Source organism: Eptatretus burgeri, chromosome 9 (genome assembly GCF_056783735.1).
Source record: "Eptatretus burgeri isolate ZD-2024b chromosome 9, Ebu_testis_v1, whole genome shotgun sequence".
Taxonomy (NCBI): domain Eukaryota; kingdom Metazoa; phylum Chordata; class Myxini; order Myxiniformes; family Myxinidae; genus Eptatretus; species Eptatretus burgeri.
The window spans coordinates 34,848,194-34,870,449 of NC_140969.1; the positions used below are offsets into that span (position 1 = coordinate 34,848,194).

Sequence of the window (22,256 nt, forward strand, 5' to 3'; positions counted from 1 at the left end):
GCTGGTTCATGGTTTCAGCGCCCGCAAGCTCATCGCTGGACTTGGTATTCCAACGCTGGCGGTGTGGCAAAGGAGATTGACCATGTCCTCATTGACGGTCGTTGGAGGATGATCCAGAACTGCAGGGTCTACCGGAGTGCTCAGTTCCTCAATACTGACCACAGGCTTGTTGTAGCAACTCTAAAGCTGCACCTTAAATCCTGGAGAATGGTACCATCCCAGCCTAGGCTGGATGTTGCCAAGCTCAGGGATGAGAGAGTAGCTGAGGAGTTTGCGAACAGGCTGAGTGGACACTTGGGGGGTCTGGGTGCTTTGGGGGTCCTGAAGAGTTGTGGAGCACCTTCAAGACCACCGTCCTTGATGTTGCCGGTGGATGCCTTGGAGTTCACCGCAGGGCAAAGAAGAATTTTGTCTCTCAAGGGACACTGGATACCATTGACCAGAGTCGCAGGGTCAGGCTGAATGGCAGAGCTGAGCTGTTCAGGGAGCTGAGGCGTAAAACTGTACGTGCACTGAGGGTGGACAAGGAGGCCTATGTGCGAGGAATCTGTGAGGGGTAGAGCATCACCTGTGGACAGGTGATTCTCGTCCCGCTTACAGGGGAATTCGCGCATTACGTTCATCCAAGCCCATCCCTCGGAGCACTGCAGTTCGAGCAGAGAGTGGTAGGCTCTTGACAGAGGAGTCTGAAGTGAAGGCCCGCTGGGCCGGTTACTTTGAGCGGTTGTACCAGGCTGATCCCCCAGCTGTCGAGTTGGACGTCAAGGGTGTTACAATCCCTGTTGCTGACCCTCGAATCAACTGTGGTCCACCATCGCTTGTGGAAACACGGGCTGCGGTGAACCAGTTGAAACGGGGCAAAGCTCCAGGGATTTGTGGCATCCATGCTGAACTTCTCAAGGCTGGTGGAAATGCTGCACTCGTGTCGTTGCATGCAGTTTTGTGTTCTGCCTGGAACACAGGCATCATCCCAACTGACTGGAAGAGGGGCCTTGTTGTCCCTCTCTGGAAAGGGAAGGGTGATCGCCAAGACTGCAACAACTACCGAGGGGTGACGCTGCTCTCAGTGCCGGGCAAGGTCTTTGCTCGGATAATTCTTGATAGGGTTCGCCACCATCTGCTTGAGCACCAGCGTCCAGAGCAGTCAGGCTTTACACCAAAGAGGTCAACGATTGACCGTATCCTTGCACTTCGTGTCCTCACCGAACGCAGACGAGAGTTTCGGCAGGGGCTGCTTGCAGCCTATGTTGATCTCTGTAAAGCGTTCGATTCAGTGAATCGGGATGTCCTCTGGAGGATTCTTGGTCTTCGTGGGGTGCCACCAAAACTGATCGATATGATGTCTGAACTCTACTCTGGTACTGAGAGTGCTGTGAAGTGTGGTGGTACCATCTCTGACTTATTTCCAGTTGTTACTGGAGTTCGTCAAGGATGTGTACTTGCCCCCACACTTTTCAGCACTTGTATGGACTGGATTTTTGGGAGGATGTCGGAGAGATCAAGTTGCGCTGCATCGTTTGGCAATGTCAAGATCTCGGACCTTGATTTTGCAGATGATGCAGTCATCTTTGCGGAGACTTTAGACATCCTCTTGGGGGCCCTCGAGGTGCTGAATGAGGAGTCGGAGCCGTTGGGATTACGGGTTTCTTGGGTCAAAACTAAGATCCAGGCTTTCGGTGACATCTTGGATGCTGCTGTCCTGTCTGTGTCTGTTTGTGGTGAGGATGTTGAGGTCGTGGATAGATTCACTTACCTTGGCAGTGATATTCATGTCTCCGCAGGTTGCGAGCCGGAGGTCAATAGACGTCTGGGTCGGGCCTGGGGAGTCATGGATTCACTGGTTCATGGGGTGTGGCGCTGCCGGTACCTGTGCGGGAGGACGAAAGTCCGAGTCTTCAGGTCCTTGGTACTTCCAGTCTTGCTCTATGGGTGCGAGACTTGGACTTTGACCAAGGATCTGAGACGGAGACTTAATTCCTTTGGTACCAGGTCTCTTCGGAGAATCCTCGGCTATCGCTGGTCGGATTTTGTTTCCAACGAGCGGTTGCTGAGAGAGACTCGGATGAGATTTGTTACCTGCATAGTCCGTGAGCGTCAGCTGCGGCTGTATGGACATGTGGCTCTTTTTCCTGACGCTGATCCTGCTCACCAGATTCTCTCAGCGAGGGAGTCTCATGAGTGGAGGAGGCCAGTGGGCCGACCACGTGCCTCATGGTTGCAGCAGGTTGACCATCATCTCAAGGAGATGGGGATGGGTCTGGCAACTGCCTGGGGGATGGCCAGACGGAGGCCCCTGGAGTACCGGCGGAAAGTGGACGCAGCGACGCGCTGTTCTGGCACATGCTCCCATTCCTGACCTGACCTGAATCCTTAGTCGTCCCCCTGGCAAGTTTGGTTGAGATTGGATAGCTATCGACCAAAGGCAGACACCAAGTTGCACATTTTAGGATGATGATGATGACCAAGCCTTCAAGTATTGCCAACTCGCGCGAGCAATGTGGAAAGGTTGTGGCTGAATATAATCAATAATGTTTCCAAAAAGCATAGAACAATCTATTAATATTCTTCAAAAGCATATTATATTATTCTATGAAAAAGCATAAAACAATATTATTTTATTAAAAAGCATAAAATAATATTCTCACCCTCATTCATAAAGAGATTCTCTGCTCATTCATTAATCATTTCATGAATCAATTCTCGATCGAACCCTCAATCATTAATATTCTCTGCTGAACCATTATTAATTAATCATTTCATTAATCATTTTATTAATCATTTCATAAATAAATTCTAGACTGAACCCTCCTTCATAATCGATTCTCTGCTGTACCCTCATTCATTAATCATTTCATGAATAAATTCTCAACCAAACCCTCATTCATTAATCATTTCATTAATAAATTATAGACTGAAGCCTCATTCATTTATAGATTCTCTGCTCATTCATGATCATTTCACCACTAAAAATTAATTAAATAATCGTTTCATAAATAAATTCTAGACCAAACCCTCATTCATTCATACATTATAATCTGCTGAATTCTCATTCATTAATCATGTCATGACAAAATTCTCATTCTATAATATAATACAGACTGAACCCTCATTCATTAATCATGTCATAACAAAATTCTCATTCTATAATACAATACAGACTGAACCCTCATTCATTAATAATTTATCAACTAAACCCTCAAACATTAATACTTTCACCACTGAAAATTCATTCATTAATCATTTCATAACAGAATCCTTATTCATTAAAAATATTCTTCACTGAACCCTTTCATTCATTAATAATATATCTGTTGAACCCTCATTCATTAATGAATTCCAGATTGAACACACTTACTTTCTTTCTTTATTTACTTACTTATTTATTTACTTACTGAATCCTCATTTTTTCATCACCTACTAACTGAACCCATATAAAGTAGTAATTTATCTCCTGAATCATCAATCACTAATTTTATTACTGAATCTTTGCTCACTCAGCATTTCACTGCTGAAACCTCATTTACTGAATTAATGTAATGCACTCGATAGATCGGGGTGAAGGCTCTGAAGTGGGAACAACAGGTTTTATTCGGACACAGGAACAACACAGCACAGCACAGTACAACATCGGGACATGGGTGGGTCACGTGCCTCTCTTAACAATGCCCCGGCACACCCATGTATGCATGTGCATTATCAAAAACCACCGATACATCTCAATTCATGAGTCCTGTTCACAAATTTCTTGCAAACCATCGTCACTGTGCTGATAAAGTAAGTAAAACAGAAACATCTCTGTCCAGGAAATAATGTTAGTTTCACACGACATCACAATGCAACATGAAAACACAATAAACTTGTCAAATCCATGCAACCAATGCACATCTCCTGCTCTGGGTGGTGAACTGGTGATCTATGCTCATAGCGTGCACATCTCCTGCTCTGGGTGGTGAACTTGTGGTCTATGCTCATTCCATGCACATCTCCTGCTCTGGGTGGTGAACTGGTGGTCTATGCTCATTCCATGCACATCTCCTGCTCTGGGTGGTGAACTGGTGGTCTATGCTCATTCCATGCACATCTCCTGCTCTGGGTGGTGAACTGGTGATCTATGATCATGGCGTGCACATCTCCTGCTCTGGGTGGTGAACTTGTGGTCTATGCTCATTCCATGCACATCTCCTGCTCTGGGTGGTGAACTGGTGGTCTATGCTCATTCCATGCACATCTCCTGCTCTGGGTGGTGAACTGGTGGTCTATGCTCATTCCATGCACATCTCCTGCTCTGGGTGGTGAACTGGTGGTCTATGCTCATTCCATGCACATCTCCTGCTCTGGGTGGTGAACTGGTGATCTATGCTCATTCCATACACATCTCCTGCTCTGGGTGGTGAACTGGTGGTCTATGCTCATTCCATGCACATCTCCTGCTCTGGGTGGTGAACTGGTGGTCCATGCTCATTCCATGCACATCTCCTGCTCTGGGTGGTGAACTGGTGGTCTATGCTCATTCCATGCACATCTCCTGCTCTGGGTGGTGAACTGGTGGTCTATGCTCATTCCATGCACATCTGCTCTGGGTGGTAAACTGGTGATCTATGCTCATGGCGTGCACATCTCCAACTCTGGGTGGTGAACTGGTGATCCATGCTCATTCCATGCACATCTGCTCTGGGTGGTGAACTGGTGATCTATGCTCATTGCGTGCACATCTCCTGCTCTGGGTGGTGAACTGGTGGTCTATGCTCATTCCATGCACATCTCCTGCTCTGGGTGGTGAACTGGTGGTCTATGCTCATTCCATGCACATCTGCTCTGGGTGATAAACTGGTGATCTACGCTCATGGCGTGCACATCTCCAACTCTGGGTGGTGAACTGGTGATCCATGCTCATTCCATGCACATCTGCTCTGGGTGGTGAACTGGTGATCTATGCTCATTGCGTGCACATCTCCTGCTCTGGGTGGTGAACTGGTGATCTATTCTCATTCCATGCACATCTGCTCTGGGTGGTGAACTGGTGATCTATGCTCATGGCGTGCACATCTCCAACTCTGGGTGGTGAACTGGTGATCTATGCTCATTCCATGCACATCTCCTGCTCTGGGTGGTGGGATTGGTAATCTCGTATCTGGGCATTTCAAGTGTCTCAATCAGAAGTATCACGGTTCGATTCCCGACTTGACTATAAACTATCACCTGATGCTTGACAAGCAGGGTGCGCTGCATCAACGAGTACACCGTGCTCCGGAAAGACATTAAGCTGGCTGTCCTGTATGCCAACGATCCATTGTGGACGCACGTCAAAGATTCCACTGAACTTCAAAAAGAGGTGGTCATTGTGTTCCGCTGCACTCGCAAATTGGTGCCCTGGTGGGAGGGTGCGTTTCGGCCTCACCCTGTGAGGGAGTGAGAAACATTACATTGTCCACCATGGATATACCGGGGGGGTTCACAACTGGCTGTGGCTCTGGGTGTGTCCCCATCAAGGGGATTCGGATAACGGGGACAACTCGCAGAATCCTTGAGCAAACTCGTCGCTCAGCAGCAGGTGGCGTCTGGAAGCCGTTGCGTCTCATGCTGAGAACACGGAACTGAAAGTGAAGAGGAAAGAGAGATCTCGACATCCGGATTCCGAGCCACCACCGTCCTGACGATCCGGCCAAGCTGCGGGAGGCGGCTCTTCGTCGCTCGTCGTTATGAGCCGAGCTCGGGCCCGCTCGTACTCCCCACTCTCCATTGATGGAGCCGGACGCCAAGGCCGGAATGGCCGCCGATTGGGAGCGATTCTCTCACTGGTTGCACTGCGTGTGTATCGTCACGTTTGACCTCGAATTGGGTCAGGCCATCGAGGTCAGGACTGTCTGCCAATCGGTCGGGATATGTCTGTCTCTTTTCACGGACATGTCCGCGTCGTTTTGTCGCCGTGCGTCACGTTTCATAAATGTTTCTCATCGAGACGCAAAATAAAAATTTCCGATTCCGATCCCAATATCCTGCCTTTCTCTCATTCGTTCCTTAATTCATTCCCTCATTCATTCCTTAATTCATTCGCTCACTCATTCCTTCGCTCATTCATTCTTAATTCATTCCTAAATTCATTCCTTCGCACATTCATTCTTTAATTCATTCCTAAATTCATTCATTCTTTAATTCATTCCTAAATTCATTCATTCTTTAATTCATTCATTCTTTAATTCATTCTGAAATTCATTCCTAAATTCATTCATTCTTTAATTCATTCCTAAATTCATTCATTCTGAAATTCATTCCTAAATTCATTCATTCTTTAATTCATTCCTAAATTCATTCATTCTTTAATTCATTCCTAAATTCATTCATTCTTTAATTCATTCCTAAATTCATTCATTCATTCCTAAATTCATTCATTCATTCCTAAATTCATTCATTCATTCCTAAATTCATTCATTCTTTAATTCATTCCTAAATTCATTCATTCATTCCTAAATTCATTCATTCTTTAATTCATTCATTCCTAAATTCATTCATTCATTCCTAAATTCATTCATTCCTAAATTCATTCATTCATTCCTAAATTCATTCATTCATTCCTAAATTCATTCATTCTTTAATTCATTCCTAAATTCATTCATTCATTCCTAAATTCATTCATTCTTTAATTCATTCATTCCTAAATTCATTCATTCTTTAATTCATTCCTAAATTCATTCATTCTTTAATTCATTCCTAAATTCATTCATTCTTTAATTCATTCCTAAATTCATTCATTCTTTAATTCATTCCTAAATTCATTCATTCTTTAATTCATTCCTAAATTCATTCATTCTTTAATTCATTCCTAAATTCATTCATTCTTTAATTCATTCCTAAATTCATTCATTCTTTAATTCATTCCTAAATTCATTCATTCTTTAATTCATTCCTAAATTCATTCATTCTTTAATTCATTCCTAAATTCATTCATTCTTTAATTCATTCCTAAATTCATTCATTCTTTAATTCATTCCTAAATTCATTCATTCTTTAATTCATTCCTAAATTCATTCATTCTTTAATTCATTCCTAAATTCATTCATTCTTTAATTCATTCCTAAATTCATTCATTCTTTAATTCATTCCTAAATTCATTCATTCTTTAATTCATTCCTAAATTCATTCATTCTTTAATTCATTCCTAAATTCATTCATTCTTTAATTCATTCCTAAATTCATTCATTCTTTAATTCATTCCTAAATTCATTCACGGCACCAACACAGCTGTAAACACTTCTGCCTCACAAACTAATTGATTACTCTTAAAGCGAACGAATATTTTAAATAAATACCCTCCCCCTGAAACTCACCTCGTCTGATCATTTATACAACAAATTTTAAAAAGGTTTTTTTTTTTTCAAAATGTAAAATGATAAGAGGGATGATTTGCCGAAACGAATGTAAACAAAGTCGTGATGGTCACCGGCGAGTGTCATGTGTAACCAACCATTCATCTTTCTCTGAATAATGGTTGCGCCAGCAGCTCGCAAACGGGCTCACTCCATGGTGGCTCTTGCTTTATGAGAACACTTGATAAATTGCAAGAACTAATTGATACAAAGGTTATTAGACTTTTTGAGTGTACGTATTATGACGCCATTAACCACACCCATTCAGGTGTGATTGGCACATGCCGCCGAGGCCCCGCCCCCACTATTGATTGGTGGGCGTGGTCCCGCCCAGTCTCCTTTCCCTTCCATCTTCGGGTCTTGAGTTTGAGCTGCTGAAGAACCGTTGAAATAACACCAGGTGGGTGGATTCAGCCGATCATTCTTCCGAGGTCGGCAAAATGAGTAGCAGCTGGCTTACTGGTAACGGGGGGCACTGCATTAGCGGCACAGCGGTGCTTCGAGAAAATGATGCAACCAGCATTCACACGCTGCATAGGAAACAACAACAACAACTTACTTTTCTTGGAATCCTTTGAAGTTATGAAAAATGTTGACTCTTCATGGATCTCCCTCCACAGACGACTGGTCGCTATTTTCAAGGTTTAAAAAGTTTGTATCTTCGTTGATTTGTTTGAGGATTTGTGTTGTGTTCAACCGATGGAGTGTCCGGGTCATCCCGACACAGGAAGTCCAGAAACTTCCTGATTATAATTGTTCATTTTTCCATCCTTATGGTGTGAAATGCAAGAGCAAGCATCTCGGATGAAACTCGGTGAATGTCACAGGGATCATTTGAGGGAGCCATGGTCTTGTCCATGATTGGTTGAAAAGCATTTGTGACATCAGTTGTGAATCCACAAACTAAAACAAAATTCAGAATTATTTCTTGTTTTTATATGACTTGAACTCTCCTCGAATCTGTCTAGCCTGGGTTCGAATCCCGACCCAGCTATAAACGGTCGTCCCAGTGTTTCACAGGCAGGGTGATTCATCAATGTGTGTGACGTCCCTCAGATGGACGTTAAGCTGGACGTCCCGTCTGCCGGCATTAGTTCCAACCATTGGGATCATGCTCTTTGCAGGGCGTTGGTGCTGCCTTAGCAATCTCCTTGGCTCTCGGGCACAATCCTGGACGGGTCGCCACTCCGACGCAGTATACCAGCAAGCCGGCACTAATTTTGCCAACCTCGGAAGGATGACGGGCAGCGTCAACCCCACCTGATATTCATTGAACATCCGAGTGGGATTTGAACTCAGGATCAAAGGATCCCAAGCCCACCACCCTAACCATTAAGGGTATTAGTTGTTAAACATGAAACACCCTACGATGTTTTTCACGAAGAGTCAGCGAGCTATCACCGACACCCTGAACAAATGAATAACAAATTTCTGCCCTAACAAGTCAAATGTCATGTCAGGCAAAGCCAGCCAGTTCATCAAAGACCAACCCGACAAGAACCTCGGAATAATTGTGGCCATCAAAGAAGAAACATGTGACTTCAACAAATCCCCATGATGTTTTTAAAAGACAGTACTAGACAGCATGGCAATAACATGTAACGCGATACCCTCAAGCTTATAGCTTCTAAAATCGATGCAAATGTTGACGCTGCAATTGAAAATTGTTCTGTGTTCCCTGGAGTTGAATTATAATCAACGTGTGCCGTCACCACCGGGCTTAATCGTCCTGGTGGTCTTGCATTAACTTGTTCGCATCTGTTTCTATCCACAGGCTATCTACCCACCCCACGTAAAACTTACAGAGAAAGAGGTAAGGATAAACTTGCATCCTCGTTACACTTTGTCAAATATTGATAAAACTCCACTCTCAATGTCGGCTGTCCTGCCTCACAGAAAACCAGCACCTGCTACTTGGCTTTCCCAGACTCTAATTCAGGTACGGTCACTGTAATCGCAACACAACCATTGTGCACGTTTTACATTTCCATGATTTGAGATGTAATCAGATCCTTCGGGAAAAATGGGTAACTTATTCCAGTCATTTGCCGTTGTTGATAACCCTCAACACATGTACATACGTTGCAGGTTGCCATGGTGACACACAGTTCACATTCCGCTTTAGGCAGTCTCCGAGCAGAAGAGCGATTCCCGATGTTATTCACGACGTGGACATGCCCGTACTGCTGCAGGTGCGTAAGCATTGTCTTGTGAGACAATGGAAATGCATTTGTGAGCACGATTGGTCAAATCATCTTGTCTTTCGCTTCTGTTCGAGACTGGATATTTCATTTGGAGATCTCTGCACGTCACTTGAAAAACGGGACGTCCCAAATCAGACAACCCTTACTTCTGGTATCCATCACTGTAGTTTCCTCAACACCATTTATTTTATTTTTTTTATCCACAAAATCTAAGGCCGGGGTAATCCTGGAATATGATTAGGATATATAGTACTGTGCTGCTGCAAGGAATGTTTATTACCTGCGCCACTGAGAGCGAGTGAAGAATTAAATGTATGACGTCATAACGCATGCCCAAGAAACGATGTGACATAAAGAGCAGGTTGCGGGTCACCAAACATGTTCTGAAAATTTATCAATATGATTATATGTGCATTAAATAGTTCGATGCAAACTATTGTGGTTGCCTAACTATTGGGAAAATTAATGAAATCTAACTCCGAAGTTGTTATTTCTCGAGGATGTTGAAAAAGACAGCTGCGTGCCCATATATGGATGGTGACGTCACGTTTTCCAAAACAAAGCGGACTACTCGCTCATTGAAGAAGTGTCCAGTTGAGCGGGCCGTTCTTTCGCTTTTTTTGAGCTTGCAACTGTCTATATTATCCTTTTTTATTTTGAATTATTGTAGAACAAAGTTATTTGGATATTTGTACATCATGCCTCGTACGTGTGTCGTCATGTTATGCGAAAATGGCTGGAAAACGGGTAATCGCTACCACCGATTCCCGAAGGAATCAAACATTTGCCGGCAGTGGATAAGATTTGTACAAACAAAAGAGCGAATTTCCCCCCAAAGAAAACGGGTAAAGAGGACCCTTTGGATGGACTTGTCATTAGTGGTGACCATTTCACAGCCAAGGATTACGAAGGCGTAAACACATCTGATCACCACTCTGTGAATATTAGTTGTTGGTTGACAAGTTCTTGAGATACTGCTCTGTCACAGAATCATTTGTTGAGTTTAAGTGATAAAAACCTTGAAATGTATTCTTAAAGAGTACGTGGAAAAACACTTAAATAAACTTTCTGAAAAACACAAGCATGAAAAAATCTCAACAAATCAACTTATTGTTGATTGAATTACTTTTTTAACAGCATCAGCAAATTGGGCTATTTCATTTCAATTTTAAAAATTGATCAATTTTCCACTTTTTTTTTCTAAATTTGGTAGAATATTTCCCCATGAAGCTAAACATGTTTTGGTATTTATATGCCACAACAGTCTCTTGAAAGTTGGGGTTTGTTCTAACTGTTCACTCTCGCTGGGGTCAAGCTCAGCTGTCAGAAAGACTTCAACGCCAAGGCTACGGTGTGTAATATATTTGGGTCCATTATTGATTCATTCTATTTCCGACTCTTGAGTGACTAGAGGGTTAAAAATCATTATATCAAGTCACAGACGACTCAAACTTTACATTATTTTATGCATCGGACAAGAAATTGAAAATCTACAAACCAATCTGTCTGGTGGAGTCTGTTAGTGTGAACTGCCGGGCAGTCAGTCCTACCACTTGTACATGAAATCGGCCGTTTTCTGGCACTTGCAAGTGGCTCAAATTTATATGGCTCAGGGGCAGAAACTCCATGGTATAAATTCCCATCATCCTCCGACTCGTCCTCGGCAATATCGGAATGAAAACACTCAATTTCATCGCCGCTGAAATCACTCTCTGATGCGCATCTCGCCATTGTTCGTTCACACGCTGTTTTCAAATGTTCACAAAGTTTTCGGAGAACGTGACGTCATAGCATCTTCGGTAAATTCCCGTCTGTTTTTCGATCACTGACAAAAGTTTTGACTTAAAAGTTAATTTTAGCATATTTTGAGTTTCAAATGTAAGAAAATAATTGCCCAACGATTATTATTAATGTGATTACAACCTTCGAATCACGCGAAGTCATCAGCGACCCAAAACCTGCTCTTTAATAGGGTGCATGCATGAAAAAGGTATGTGGGCCATAATAGTAGCGTGTTCCTGTTAACGATGGTATTGCTGTTCAGAATGAACGTGCGAGGCAAGATGATTTCTTTATGCTTTTGTCTTTCGTTCACCATTATCAGTAACTTTAAACTTTTGCTCATCCCCAGAGAGATCCTCATTATTTCTACGGGTACGTGTACTTTCGTCAAGTGAAAGACAATTCCCTAAAACGAGGATACTTTCAGAAGGTAAGTCCGTAGGCGGATTATGCATAATGCGAGTGAAGGTGACCTGCTTGCTAATTAACTAATCCTTACATGTTGAATGTTGTCATGACAACAGTACATATTTCATCATGCACATTCAATTTCCAGCAAGTTTTTGTTTTGCCACTCCACAGTCACTCGTCCTCCTCAGTCGGCTGCCCTTTGTGAACCTGTTCAGCTCCGTGGCCAAGCTCGTGGCCCCGGAGTACTTTGAGAAACTGGAGCCGTGCTTGGAGGCTGGTACGACTCATTGCCCTTGGTTTTAACCTTCTTGCAGAGCCTTTCTAGTCATGGACAGAAGCTCCTTTTGGAAACCATGAACTTTTGTTTCCTCCTTTGTTCATTTTACATTTCGGTGGCTGATCACTTTTTTTTTTCTGTGCTTGAGAGGACATTGCGAAAGAAGGATGATCTCAGATAGAGAAGATTAATCGCGAGGAAACGTGTTTGAAGGGATTGAGTTTTTTTGGGGGGGGGAGGGGGACACAATGGACGGGTGTTCCCATGGGTTAACAAATGCTTAAAGTTGTCGCTTGAAAGATTCCCCAAGATGTTTCATAAAAACAATGCTTCCAAACAATGTCATGTCGGGCAGAAACACCCCAGCAAACCAGCGAGCCAGGTGTGATTGTGTCCTCAATCCGTTAGTCCAAAACCACTGTCGTGGAGTTTCGGCTCTTTGCCCCCGGGCTCGGTACTCCTCGCACGTTGAAAAGCGAAGTTTTTAACCATTCCCAATGTCACGCCGGTCTCAGCCACGGTCGCACATAGTCACGGGATACTGTCATGCCTCTCCCACCACCCCGTTGAGGCGGAAAGATATGCTGTCACCCTGGTTGCACTACAGGCGGGGGTCTCGTGCGTCCTCGCAAGTTATCTTGCACCTGTCTTCAACAACAAGCACTCCTATCCCTCGGCATCGCATGTGCGCACCAAAGCACGGAGTTTGCATCGTTGCGTTAAAAGTCCAACTCAAGAAACCAGTCTGTGTCTCGACCTCTCGCCGTGTGTTACGGACATGGCGCCATTGTTGCTAACTCATCGGAGCAATGGATTTGGCACTAACGGCACACGCACCTCCGCTCATTATTTTATAATCACACAACGCCCCTAGCCCCAATTAACTCGTTTTCTTCTTTTCTTTGACTCCCACCCTTGATGTTACAGCTTGCAAGGACATTGACCGATGGCCCAATCCCATTCCTGGAAAAACCCTCAATCTCCCCATCATGGGGCTCGTCATACAGGTACACATCACATCAATGTTGCAGCACCTCCGTGTCATCAATCGTACTCCGTTGTACGGTGTTAGGAGACATTGGCTTGCACGGTCCCTCGCACGGTGTTGGTACATTAGCGTCATTTCAATCAGAAGCCACCGAGCAGTGTTGCGTTCAGCACTGTCGGACTAACTGGACTGAGAGCGAGCCAATATTGCGAGAATCGTCGATTTTTGTCTTCACACCACACCAACCAGGATCAAGGGCCGAATGGGGATTGGGTGTTTGGCATTGTGTTATCACAGCATGAAAACAAATTGCATAACAATGCCAGGAAAAGCTAAATACAAGACTGTAAAGAAAATTATAGGTAAACAATCACAATTCTCAGGATATTTCAAAATAACCACTTGTTCATGAACGACGTTAACAAGCGGTTACATCCAGTGTGTTGGAAATAGCGAACAGTGTAGATAACTTTGGGAGTTACAGCGCACAAGAGGTGAGCACGGAATCTCGATTTTTATTTTATTTTTGTATACAGTGTCAAGGCTCTTGGAAGAGATAATACACTGAACAGATAAGGAGGTAACAGGACAAAGGTTACAGTCGAGAGGAAGTGGGGGAGACACCAATAATGGAGTTATAGGACAAGATAGAGGCAGACTTGGGCAAGCAATGGGTGTGGAGAGGAGTGGGAGGGGAGGGGGCAGGAAAGGATGCATGGGATGGATAAGATGGATACCGAAGGAAACTTGGAAGGAGAAGGGATTGGGGTTGGGGGTGGGGGTAACGAGTGGAGAAAATATCATGGTTTTGGATTGGGGAAGATGTGAGATGGTTCATCACATCAGTGTTGATGAGTTAAGGTCTTGATTGTCATGATATTTTAAGTATCTCGACGGGTGAGTGGTATCATCGGGACGTTTGGTTGCTTTCATTAGCAGCAAGATATCTTTTTCTGCTTCCTTTAAACGGCGACATTTCACAACAACCCGGGTCCACGCTGTTGTACCGTTCGGTCACGTCTCCTCTGATAATACTCCATTATTACAGCGGTTTGTTTGTTCGGTTGTGGTACTGTTTGCTGTCTGTTCATTGAACTCTTTCTGAACGTTGTCCCTGCCATAACATGCACGTTAACCTTGTTCAGCATTTGGTTTGTGGGGATTCCTCGATGACCCTACCACACAGCGGTTTCCCCCCAATATGAGGAATGCGCCATGTGCTCTCCAAGTGTTTTCATTTCCAGCGCCATGTTCCTTTGAGTGTACCGCTGCTAAGGAGTGGTGTCCTCTTTTGTACCCTATGGTTCAGCAGGTTCGTCGAGTAGTTTTTTTCCGAATTGCAGTTTTGTTTCACAATTGTCGTACACATTTTTTTTATCAGCTGCTAGCCCACGTACCCCCGCTGTCTGTTTATTGTTGTGGGCATTCGCATACCTGTTCAGGTCTATCCACATAGTTCATATAACAAGCTTAGCAGTCGAGGATAGTAGGAGAGGGAAGGAGTTACAGGTACTTCCCCCGACCCCCTCCTCACCCTCCTGCTAAATCTGTGCTGAAGTACAGATGGATCGTCGCAATAAACAAACTCCAAAAAATATGTAAACAAATTCCAAAAATATATAATTACCATGTTTACACACCCGCGTTGGTGCTTTGACGAATGCCTGATGGACGGTGTGTCCCATCTGCCAGCACAAAGAACACTTCTACGCAACGGCTGACACCAATTCACACCAGCACAGCAAAACAAATGATTGTAGTCAGACAATAAAACCTAATGTCCAATCGTTCACCTTTTTGAAATAAATAAACTAAGTGTGCTGAACAGGAACCTGTAAAAAAAAAAACCCACAAAAACAAACGAGAACAGCACTCCATCTATTGGGACCACACTCTGTGCAGAGCGTTGGTGCTGCCAAAGCAGTCTTCTGGGCTATTGGGCACAACCCTGTACGGGTCGCCACTCCGACACAGTATACCAGCTAGCTGGCACTCATTTTGCCGACCTCGGAAGGATGACAGACCGAGTCAACCCCACCTCGTATTAATTCAACAGATGAGTGGGATTTGAACACGGGACCCGAGGATCGCAAGCCCACCACAGAACAGCACTCGGTATAGCGCATACCTCCGCCAGGCTGAGCAGTTCGTGTTTTGTATCCCCCTGAGAAGCCAGATCTGCATCCGCACCTTAAAAAAAAATCCAATAAACTTATCGTTGTCACCCAACCAACTCATCCACCAAGTTTAGTCATAACTCATCCGCTACGTCTTGAAATATCGTGCTACATATTATGGGCCCCATCTCTCAATGGTGAACAACAACTTTATAACTTCTCGGATCAGGATCTTCACCAAAATCGAATCAATTCGTCCTTGTCACACACCCAACCTGTCCACCAAGTTTTGGCCGAATCTGTTCATAACTTTTTGAGATATTGTACTCGCATACAAACAAGGGGTGAAAACATAACCTCCGTCCATCTTCGGTTGTGGAGGTAAATATGCCAATTAAACAATACTGAGGTTTTGAATGCGCAGATTCGGTGATATCTGACAATCATTAAACTAAGCTGGAATGAGGAAACTACTTCAAGAAACTTATTCGATAGCAACTATGAACTTCCTCTTCGGCAATGACCACCACCACCGTATTATGGATACGTGCTACGTGTTCCATGCCCAATGGTCCGATCGACGTCAACTACCTAGAAATACCATCATCAATTTAAACTGATGCGATATATACGGGCAGAGAAAGAGATCATGGTTTTGATGCGCGTGTCGTGGCGGGTGAAATGGCACCAAACATTTTGGCAATTTTGCGTACATAATATGTAGATTTTCCCCTTCGGTTTCACCCTGTTTCTGCAGGTGCGCATCCCTTCACGCTCAGACAAGTTTTCTGCATGTACCCTGAAACAAGACATCTGTGAGGTTGGTCTGAGAGACTCCTTTTATCATGTACTTTATGCAGCGAGGTCTGCCGCTTCTGTTCACATGTGCGTCACCTTAATTTCCGTTTATTTATCGATCAGTTTTGGGTTTAAACATGACTGGCAGGATTTCCTAGAGGTATGCACACTCACATCTGAGCTGCCGAATCGAGGTTTGAATCTCGGCCCAGCTATAAACGGTCATGCTGATGTATTGCAGGCAGAGTGCGGTGTCCCTCGGATGGACGTGAAGCTGAGCGTCCTGTCTGCCAGCATTCGTCGGTGGATGTTAAAGATCCCACGGTGTCTTTTGCGAAGAGTCGGCGATCTATCGCCGGCACTCTGAACAAATTATAAATTCCTGCTTTAACCTACAGAGGGCACTGCATCAGGGGCACAGCCAGGCTCCCAGCAATGATGCAACCAGCAGCCACAGGCTGTGTACGACATGAACGAATGGTGTTTTAACGGTGATTTCAGGCTCATGGATGAGCCTATACTTGCATCACATGCTGCACAAAGGACATGAGAAGACCAGTGTACTTTCACACAAATGACAAAGACAATGGTACACAATGGACAAATCAACGCGATATGGCATTTGAGCATCACGAGCCATGTGCTCAGATGGGAATGCCAAGTTGGATAATCTGTTACCACTTCAGGTGGCGATTGCAATATTTCTGGGTTTTTGCATCTGGGTTTCTGTATGCTGCTGTTGCAGAGATCCCCGTAAATTAGAACACGAATGTAGAATTTGACCACGGTACGAGCAGATATTGGCCTGTTCTTTTCAAAAAGGCACCGTTTGATCTTTAACCAGACCCAGTGGCGTAGTGGTGAGAGCATCCGCTCTGAGTCTGGGAGCATGGTGGTTCGAACGCCGGCCGAGTCGTGCCAAAGACTTTAAAAAAAACTGCACATACCGCTACTTTGCACTCAGCATTTAAATGGGATAGAGCACGGACAAACAACTATACGTTGGCAATACTAGCGCAGCCTTTGATGGGCCAAATGGTCTACTCCTGCCGCATTATTATGACAAGTGCTGGCAGAGGGGACAGCCAGCTTAACACCCTCGTCAGGATGACATTCTCATTGATGCAGCACTCCACTTGTAAAACGCCAGCTCAGGTGACAGTTTATAGTCGGGATTGGAATCAAACCCAGACGAGACAGCTCAAAGGTAGGTGCACGACCTCACAAGCTATCCTTTCGGTCCAGGCTTTATGCTGATAGAGAATGGCTGAGTGATGAATGAATGAATGAATGAATGAATGAATGTGCGAAAGACAATAAATGAATGACTTCCAATGTTGGATGTGTTTCTCTGTAGAATATGTTACCTGCTCCCTTGGTGCTCTCCTCGGTCCATGAAGGCGACATGTTTCGGTGAGCTTTGATTCACAGTTCATGATTTTGTAACCTGGGGTCAGGGTGTGGGGGGCAGGGGGTCGAAGCGATAGTAAAAGGTGTATGATTGTGAAAAATGAAGCAAAATATTTTTATCCAATTTGTTGTTTATTTGTGTGAAATCACATAATGTATGATGGAGGCTAATTAAGGGATTAAAAACACAATGGACTTTCACAACAACTGTGACTGTGACATCGTCACAAGGCAAAACTAAATAAATGAGGTTCAGACATGCAATTAGAAAGAATGAGAAAGAAATGGGAAAAAGTGTCTGAGAAGGAATGTAGGATGGTAAAGGTAAGATTTGCAGTGGAGAAAATGTTACATTATTTTATACGAGCAAATACAATCCGTCGCTTCGCAGACGGGTATATGAGGAGTTGGGGAGGGAGAGGAGGGAAGGGTGGGAGAGAGGAGGGAATGGGGGGAGAGAGAGGAGGGAATGGTGGGAGAGAGGAGGGAATGGGGGGAGAGAGGAGGGAATGGGGGGAGAGAGGAGGGAATGGTGGGAGAGAGGAGGGAAGGGTGGTGGGAGAGAGGAGGGAAGGGTGGGGGAGAGAGGAGGGAAGGGTGGGGGAGAGAGGAGGGAATGGGGGGAGAGAGGAGGGAAGGGGGAGAGGAGGGAATGGGGGGGAAGAGCCAGGGAGGGAGAGAGGAGGGAAGGGTGGGAGAGAGGAGGGAAGGGGGGAGAGGAGGGAATGGGGGGGAGAGAGCAGGGCAGGGAGAGAGGAGGGAAGGGGGAGGGGGAGACCGTTCTGACCACTCAAAAATTGTTCATTATCCAATTCACATATTATTTTGTGCCCCTTCCTCTCCTCGACCTCCACAGAGTTGTATGGCGGTGGAGGGGGTTTCGGAGGAGGTAAGCATGAGGGGAAGGGAAGGCAGCATGAGAGGCGAAGGGAAGGCAGGGTGAGGGGAGGGGAAAGGAAGGGAAGGCAGCATAGTGAGGCATTACCAGGGTGATAAAACACGCCCAAACAGCAACGTTTTCTTTTCAACCACCGCGTTCTCCATAAAACTCACACTATCTACCTGGCAAAGGCCTGCCTGCATGAAAGTATGCTCGGACATGCAGCGACCTTTGCACCCCTCTGGTCGGTTCACTCCAAATCGGATTCGTACATGCTACAGTCTGGGGAAGCCTTTTTAAATTCAAAACTAAACCGTTAGCCCCCATACACGTTTCTCTAACCCTCGCAGTCCATGCTAACCATGCACACGCACTGACTATATACTCATCCTTTCACTCACACATGTGCATGGATCATCACCGGCACGCTCAACTTTCCCCACACCCGCAATGCACACCATGTCCCACCTGGCTTCAGTGCCGCAGCACATCCACTCCCTGCGTGCCGAAGCACATTGTTCGCGACACGGCCGGGTAACCTCCACCATGGTATCACGCACCATGGGCCTGGGTGCAAGTTCAATCCATGCATCCGCAAAACCTGCGCACCACACACACGTAACCAATCATACAGGCACGCACACACCTTTTACAAACCCCACTCTACCTATTTGTACCACGTCCGTGTGTGTGCTGTCCACGTACCTCTTCGTGCTTGCAGCAACCGCTGGCTGTACTTCCTGATCAGGACATAGCGCCGGCTCCTCCTGCATGGCTGTGCTTTCCTGTGTAGTCATGCATTCCCTGCACGCATTCTCCCTCGTACATGCCCCAATTTCCTTTTTGGTGGAATTCCAAATACGAGGTTCAATCTGACGTTGGAATATTGTTTTATAGGTAGATTAATATAGCTATCTATTACTATAATTAATATAACTATATAATATAACTATCTATAACATTCTGCCATGTGCAGATCGTTCCCTGCGTTGATGGTTCATTTTAATCTTGTTCGAATGCAACATTCCTTACGAGTGGTTTATCCACCGATTACACGAAAAGATGTAGCAGCAGCCTCCAGGTTTATCTTTGCTGACTGCTTTGCGGTGTATTTTTCCTTGGTCGTTCCTCCCTCTGCTTTGGATCATATTCCACTTTCCTCTCGCTGTTTTTTTATCCTTTATTACCCCACACACACGAACACGAAGCATGGGGTAAAGCATTTGGTTCACTTCTCTGTCTGTCCACCCGTCTACAAACGTCAGTTTACAAGAGGAACAACTTTATTTCAATTGAATGTTATATTTTGAACATCAATCGGAACATTAATCAGAAAACTAACCCCGAGTTCACCGGCTCTGAATTCGTCCCAGTCACACATGTGCAGAGGAGTGAGATTTTTTTTACTGTCTGATATCTGGTCTGGCCACGGTCTTTACTACTGATGTCTGGCCATCAAAAAAAATTGAAAATCATTCCAAACAGGAAACCTACTCTTTTTAGTGATGTCATAAAGGACACAAACAGGCATGAAGAACTAACGCAATGTGTTAAATAAGGTGATGTAATCGACTGCTTCAACGGCAGTAAATTCCTGAATGTTTTTATACGCCGTTTAAAAAAATTATTTTATTTCATTTAAATTATGCACTTGAACACGACAACAACAACAACAACAAAAAATCACCTTCTTGCCACTTCCAAAAACCTCGTTTTGCAGTTCTTGGACGTGTTAAATAAGGTGGTGCTTCAGACCTGAGCGGAATTTCAAAATAATAATCTGCAGTTCAAAAAAACATAAAGACCTTAGCAGCAGTTCTGAATGCAAAAAGAAAGTTCATTTGTCCAATTCTCACATTGTTTGACACTGGGTGTCTCCGGGTGGCGTTTGACATGACCGATCGCTAATCGCTGCCAAGCTGCCGTTTCTGGTCAGTTGTTTCGTTGGAGTGCTTGCTTGAGTGCTTAAGCCACTTGGTGAGTGCTCTTCATAACAGTTGATAGCGGTATTTCGCACGCAGAGCGTGTCATCCGGTTCACCTGCTGAATCGCATAGTTTCACCTTTTTCTGCGATCTGCTTTCATTCTATTAATATAGTTAAACTAACATCAACAACAGTAAATTTCCAGAATTTTTTTAATATGATCGAATCATTATTTTATTTCAATCGAATTAGAATCCTTAACACTGCGTCGGGTTCTAGGAACTCTCTAATTTATGCCTTTGCTTCTTCCTCTTTGACAGCTAAGCCATTCGTTTTGTAATGCTTCGTATTCGTGTGAATCACACTTGTGGCCAGTTTCGATTCGGAGTTTGAGCACAAAGTGCTTGTCTGAGCTTGAGGAAGGACGATAAAGACTTTAGTTATACATTTTTGTTTCCATTTTCATTGCTTCGTTTGAGGTTTGCACTCCAATGGTACTGCCTGAGAATGTTTTTCCTCGTTTATGCAATTAATTTCCCCTCCTTACTCTTTCTACCTCTTCTCTTGTCCATCTTTGTCGGGCAGTTCTGCTGTACCATGTATCAATCGGCGTGTACTCCAAAACGTTTTTAACTGTTGAGTGTGAAACCCCTGACATGACTGTGTTACAGGGCGCTGCAGCCAGTGCTGCCCCATTTGCAGCTGCTCTGGGAGCTCGTACTATTGGGTGAACCTCTTGTTGTCATGGCCACATCACCTGCAGCAACAGCCGACACAGTCCTCGCACTTGTTAGGTGACCAGTGCACCTGACTTCCTGCATCATGTTAAAGTGGTAGCATGCAGGCACATGGCTGCTTGCTCGAGAATAATAATAATAATAATAATAATAATAATAATAATAATAATAATAATAATAATGCACTCAAATCACAACACTCAGTCCTTCGTTTTCTCATCTTGCTTTTGCACAAACGATATTGTTTGTATTTACGATGCTGGTGTTATGATGCTCTTATAATTACTTCCCTCTCTTTCACTCTTTGCCTTACCACCTCACCCCTCAGCTCCATCTTTCCGTTGAGGTACAGCAGCGATTTCCGGCCCTATTTCACCATCCACGACAGCGAGTTCCGGGAAATCACCAGCCAGAAGCAGGCACCGTGTGTACAATCACCCATTGTCCCTCAAAAAGCATTTTTTTTGAAATCTGTAAGATTAAAGTTGATGTTGCACGGAGGTGGTCAAGATTAAAAGGTGGAAAGGTATGAGAAACAGGTGCGGTAATAGAAAGGGAGAGCGAGAGATAGCAGACCGGTGATTGATGTGGGAACTGACTTTACTTTCAGATGACTCACCGTATTGAGGAAGTGGAGGGAGGTGTGGGAGTTAATGCATACAATAGAGAATAATTTTATCGGGAAAAAAAATTTCAGTTATCTTACCAATCCTTCCATCCTTGGTACACTGAATCCTGTGGTGAGGCAGTTGCTTTAAAACAACTTGCATTCTCCTCCTGGAAGGGAAATCTGACCGAAGGCAACCTCAGATCATTCCACAAAGCCCGCAACAAGTGTGTGTCCACTCGCAGGAGATGCAGAAAACAACATCTTGTCCAATCTCAAGAATGAGCTTTCAAACTTGTCTACCTCCTCTAAAACATAGTGGTGCCTTGTCAAGTGTGTCTCTGGTGTGTGCTCCCCCTCCCTCCCTTCCCTCACTTCAAATTGCACCACAGCCGACTCCGCTCATGAAAGGCCGAATACCCCAATTCTGTGTTTGCTTCAAAATCCTGTATCCCTAACCCCTCCCTCTCCGTACCCGCCATTCCCAGTCATACTCATCTACGCCTGAAAAATGTGGAAAGGTTTCTTTCGACCATTAATTCTGACTCTGCAACTGGACCGGATGGCATCAACTCATGAGTCCTAAAATCTGCTTTGCTGCTCTTACACATCCTCTCTCTGCCCTTTTCACCCTGTCATTTACCCGAGGTCATCTTCCTTCTGCTTGCAAATCAGCCAACATCAAAGCATTACATAAAAGGTGCAGAGATAGATCCTCTTAACTACAGACCAATTAGCTTCCTTGCTATCAGCAAT

The 22,256-nt window shown here is 44.6% G+C and overlaps 1 protein-coding gene and 1 long non-coding RNA gene across 3 annotated transcripts in view; one reads left to right on the plus strand and one right to left on the minus strand.

Moving 5' to 3' along the window:
• The window catches only part of LOC147019882 (protein DENND6A-like), a 45,268-nt gene that overhangs the window by 6,644 nt on the left and 16,368 nt on the right, over positions 1–22,256 (plus strand). Inside the window, exons 1-11 of one of the 2 annotated variants that reach the window (XM_085894689.1) lie at positions 4,504–5,853; positions 9,139–9,177; positions 9,261–9,303; positions 9,453–9,556; positions 11,700–11,780; positions 11,933–12,038; positions 12,966–13,045; positions 15,901–15,963; positions 17,299–17,354; positions 20,828–20,950; positions 21,222–21,317. In XM_085894689.1, coding sequence (XP_085750815.1) covers positions 5,743–5,853; positions 9,139–9,177; positions 9,261–9,303; positions 9,453–9,556; positions 11,700–11,780; positions 11,933–12,038; positions 12,966–13,045; positions 15,901–15,963; positions 17,299–17,354; positions 20,828–20,950; positions 21,222–21,317 — 902 coding nt within the window. In that variant the 5' untranslated portion in view covers positions 4,504–5,742. Of the gene's footprint in view, positions 1–4,503; positions 5,854–9,138; positions 9,178–9,260; positions 9,304–9,452; positions 9,557–11,699; positions 11,781–11,932; positions 12,039–12,965; positions 13,046–15,900; positions 15,964–17,298; positions 17,355–20,827; positions 20,951–21,221; positions 21,318–22,256 lie in introns of those variants that run through there. The other variant, XM_085894691.1, reaches the window with a different exon arrangement.
• LOC147019883 (uncharacterized) lies at positions 17,311–19,437 on the minus strand. Its single transcript, XR_015061563.1, has 3 exons — positions 18,937–19,437; positions 18,700–18,832; positions 17,311–17,388 (listed from the first exon to the last, which is right to left on the minus strand). It is a non-coding gene; the product is annotated as an uncharacterized LOC147019883 (long non-coding RNA).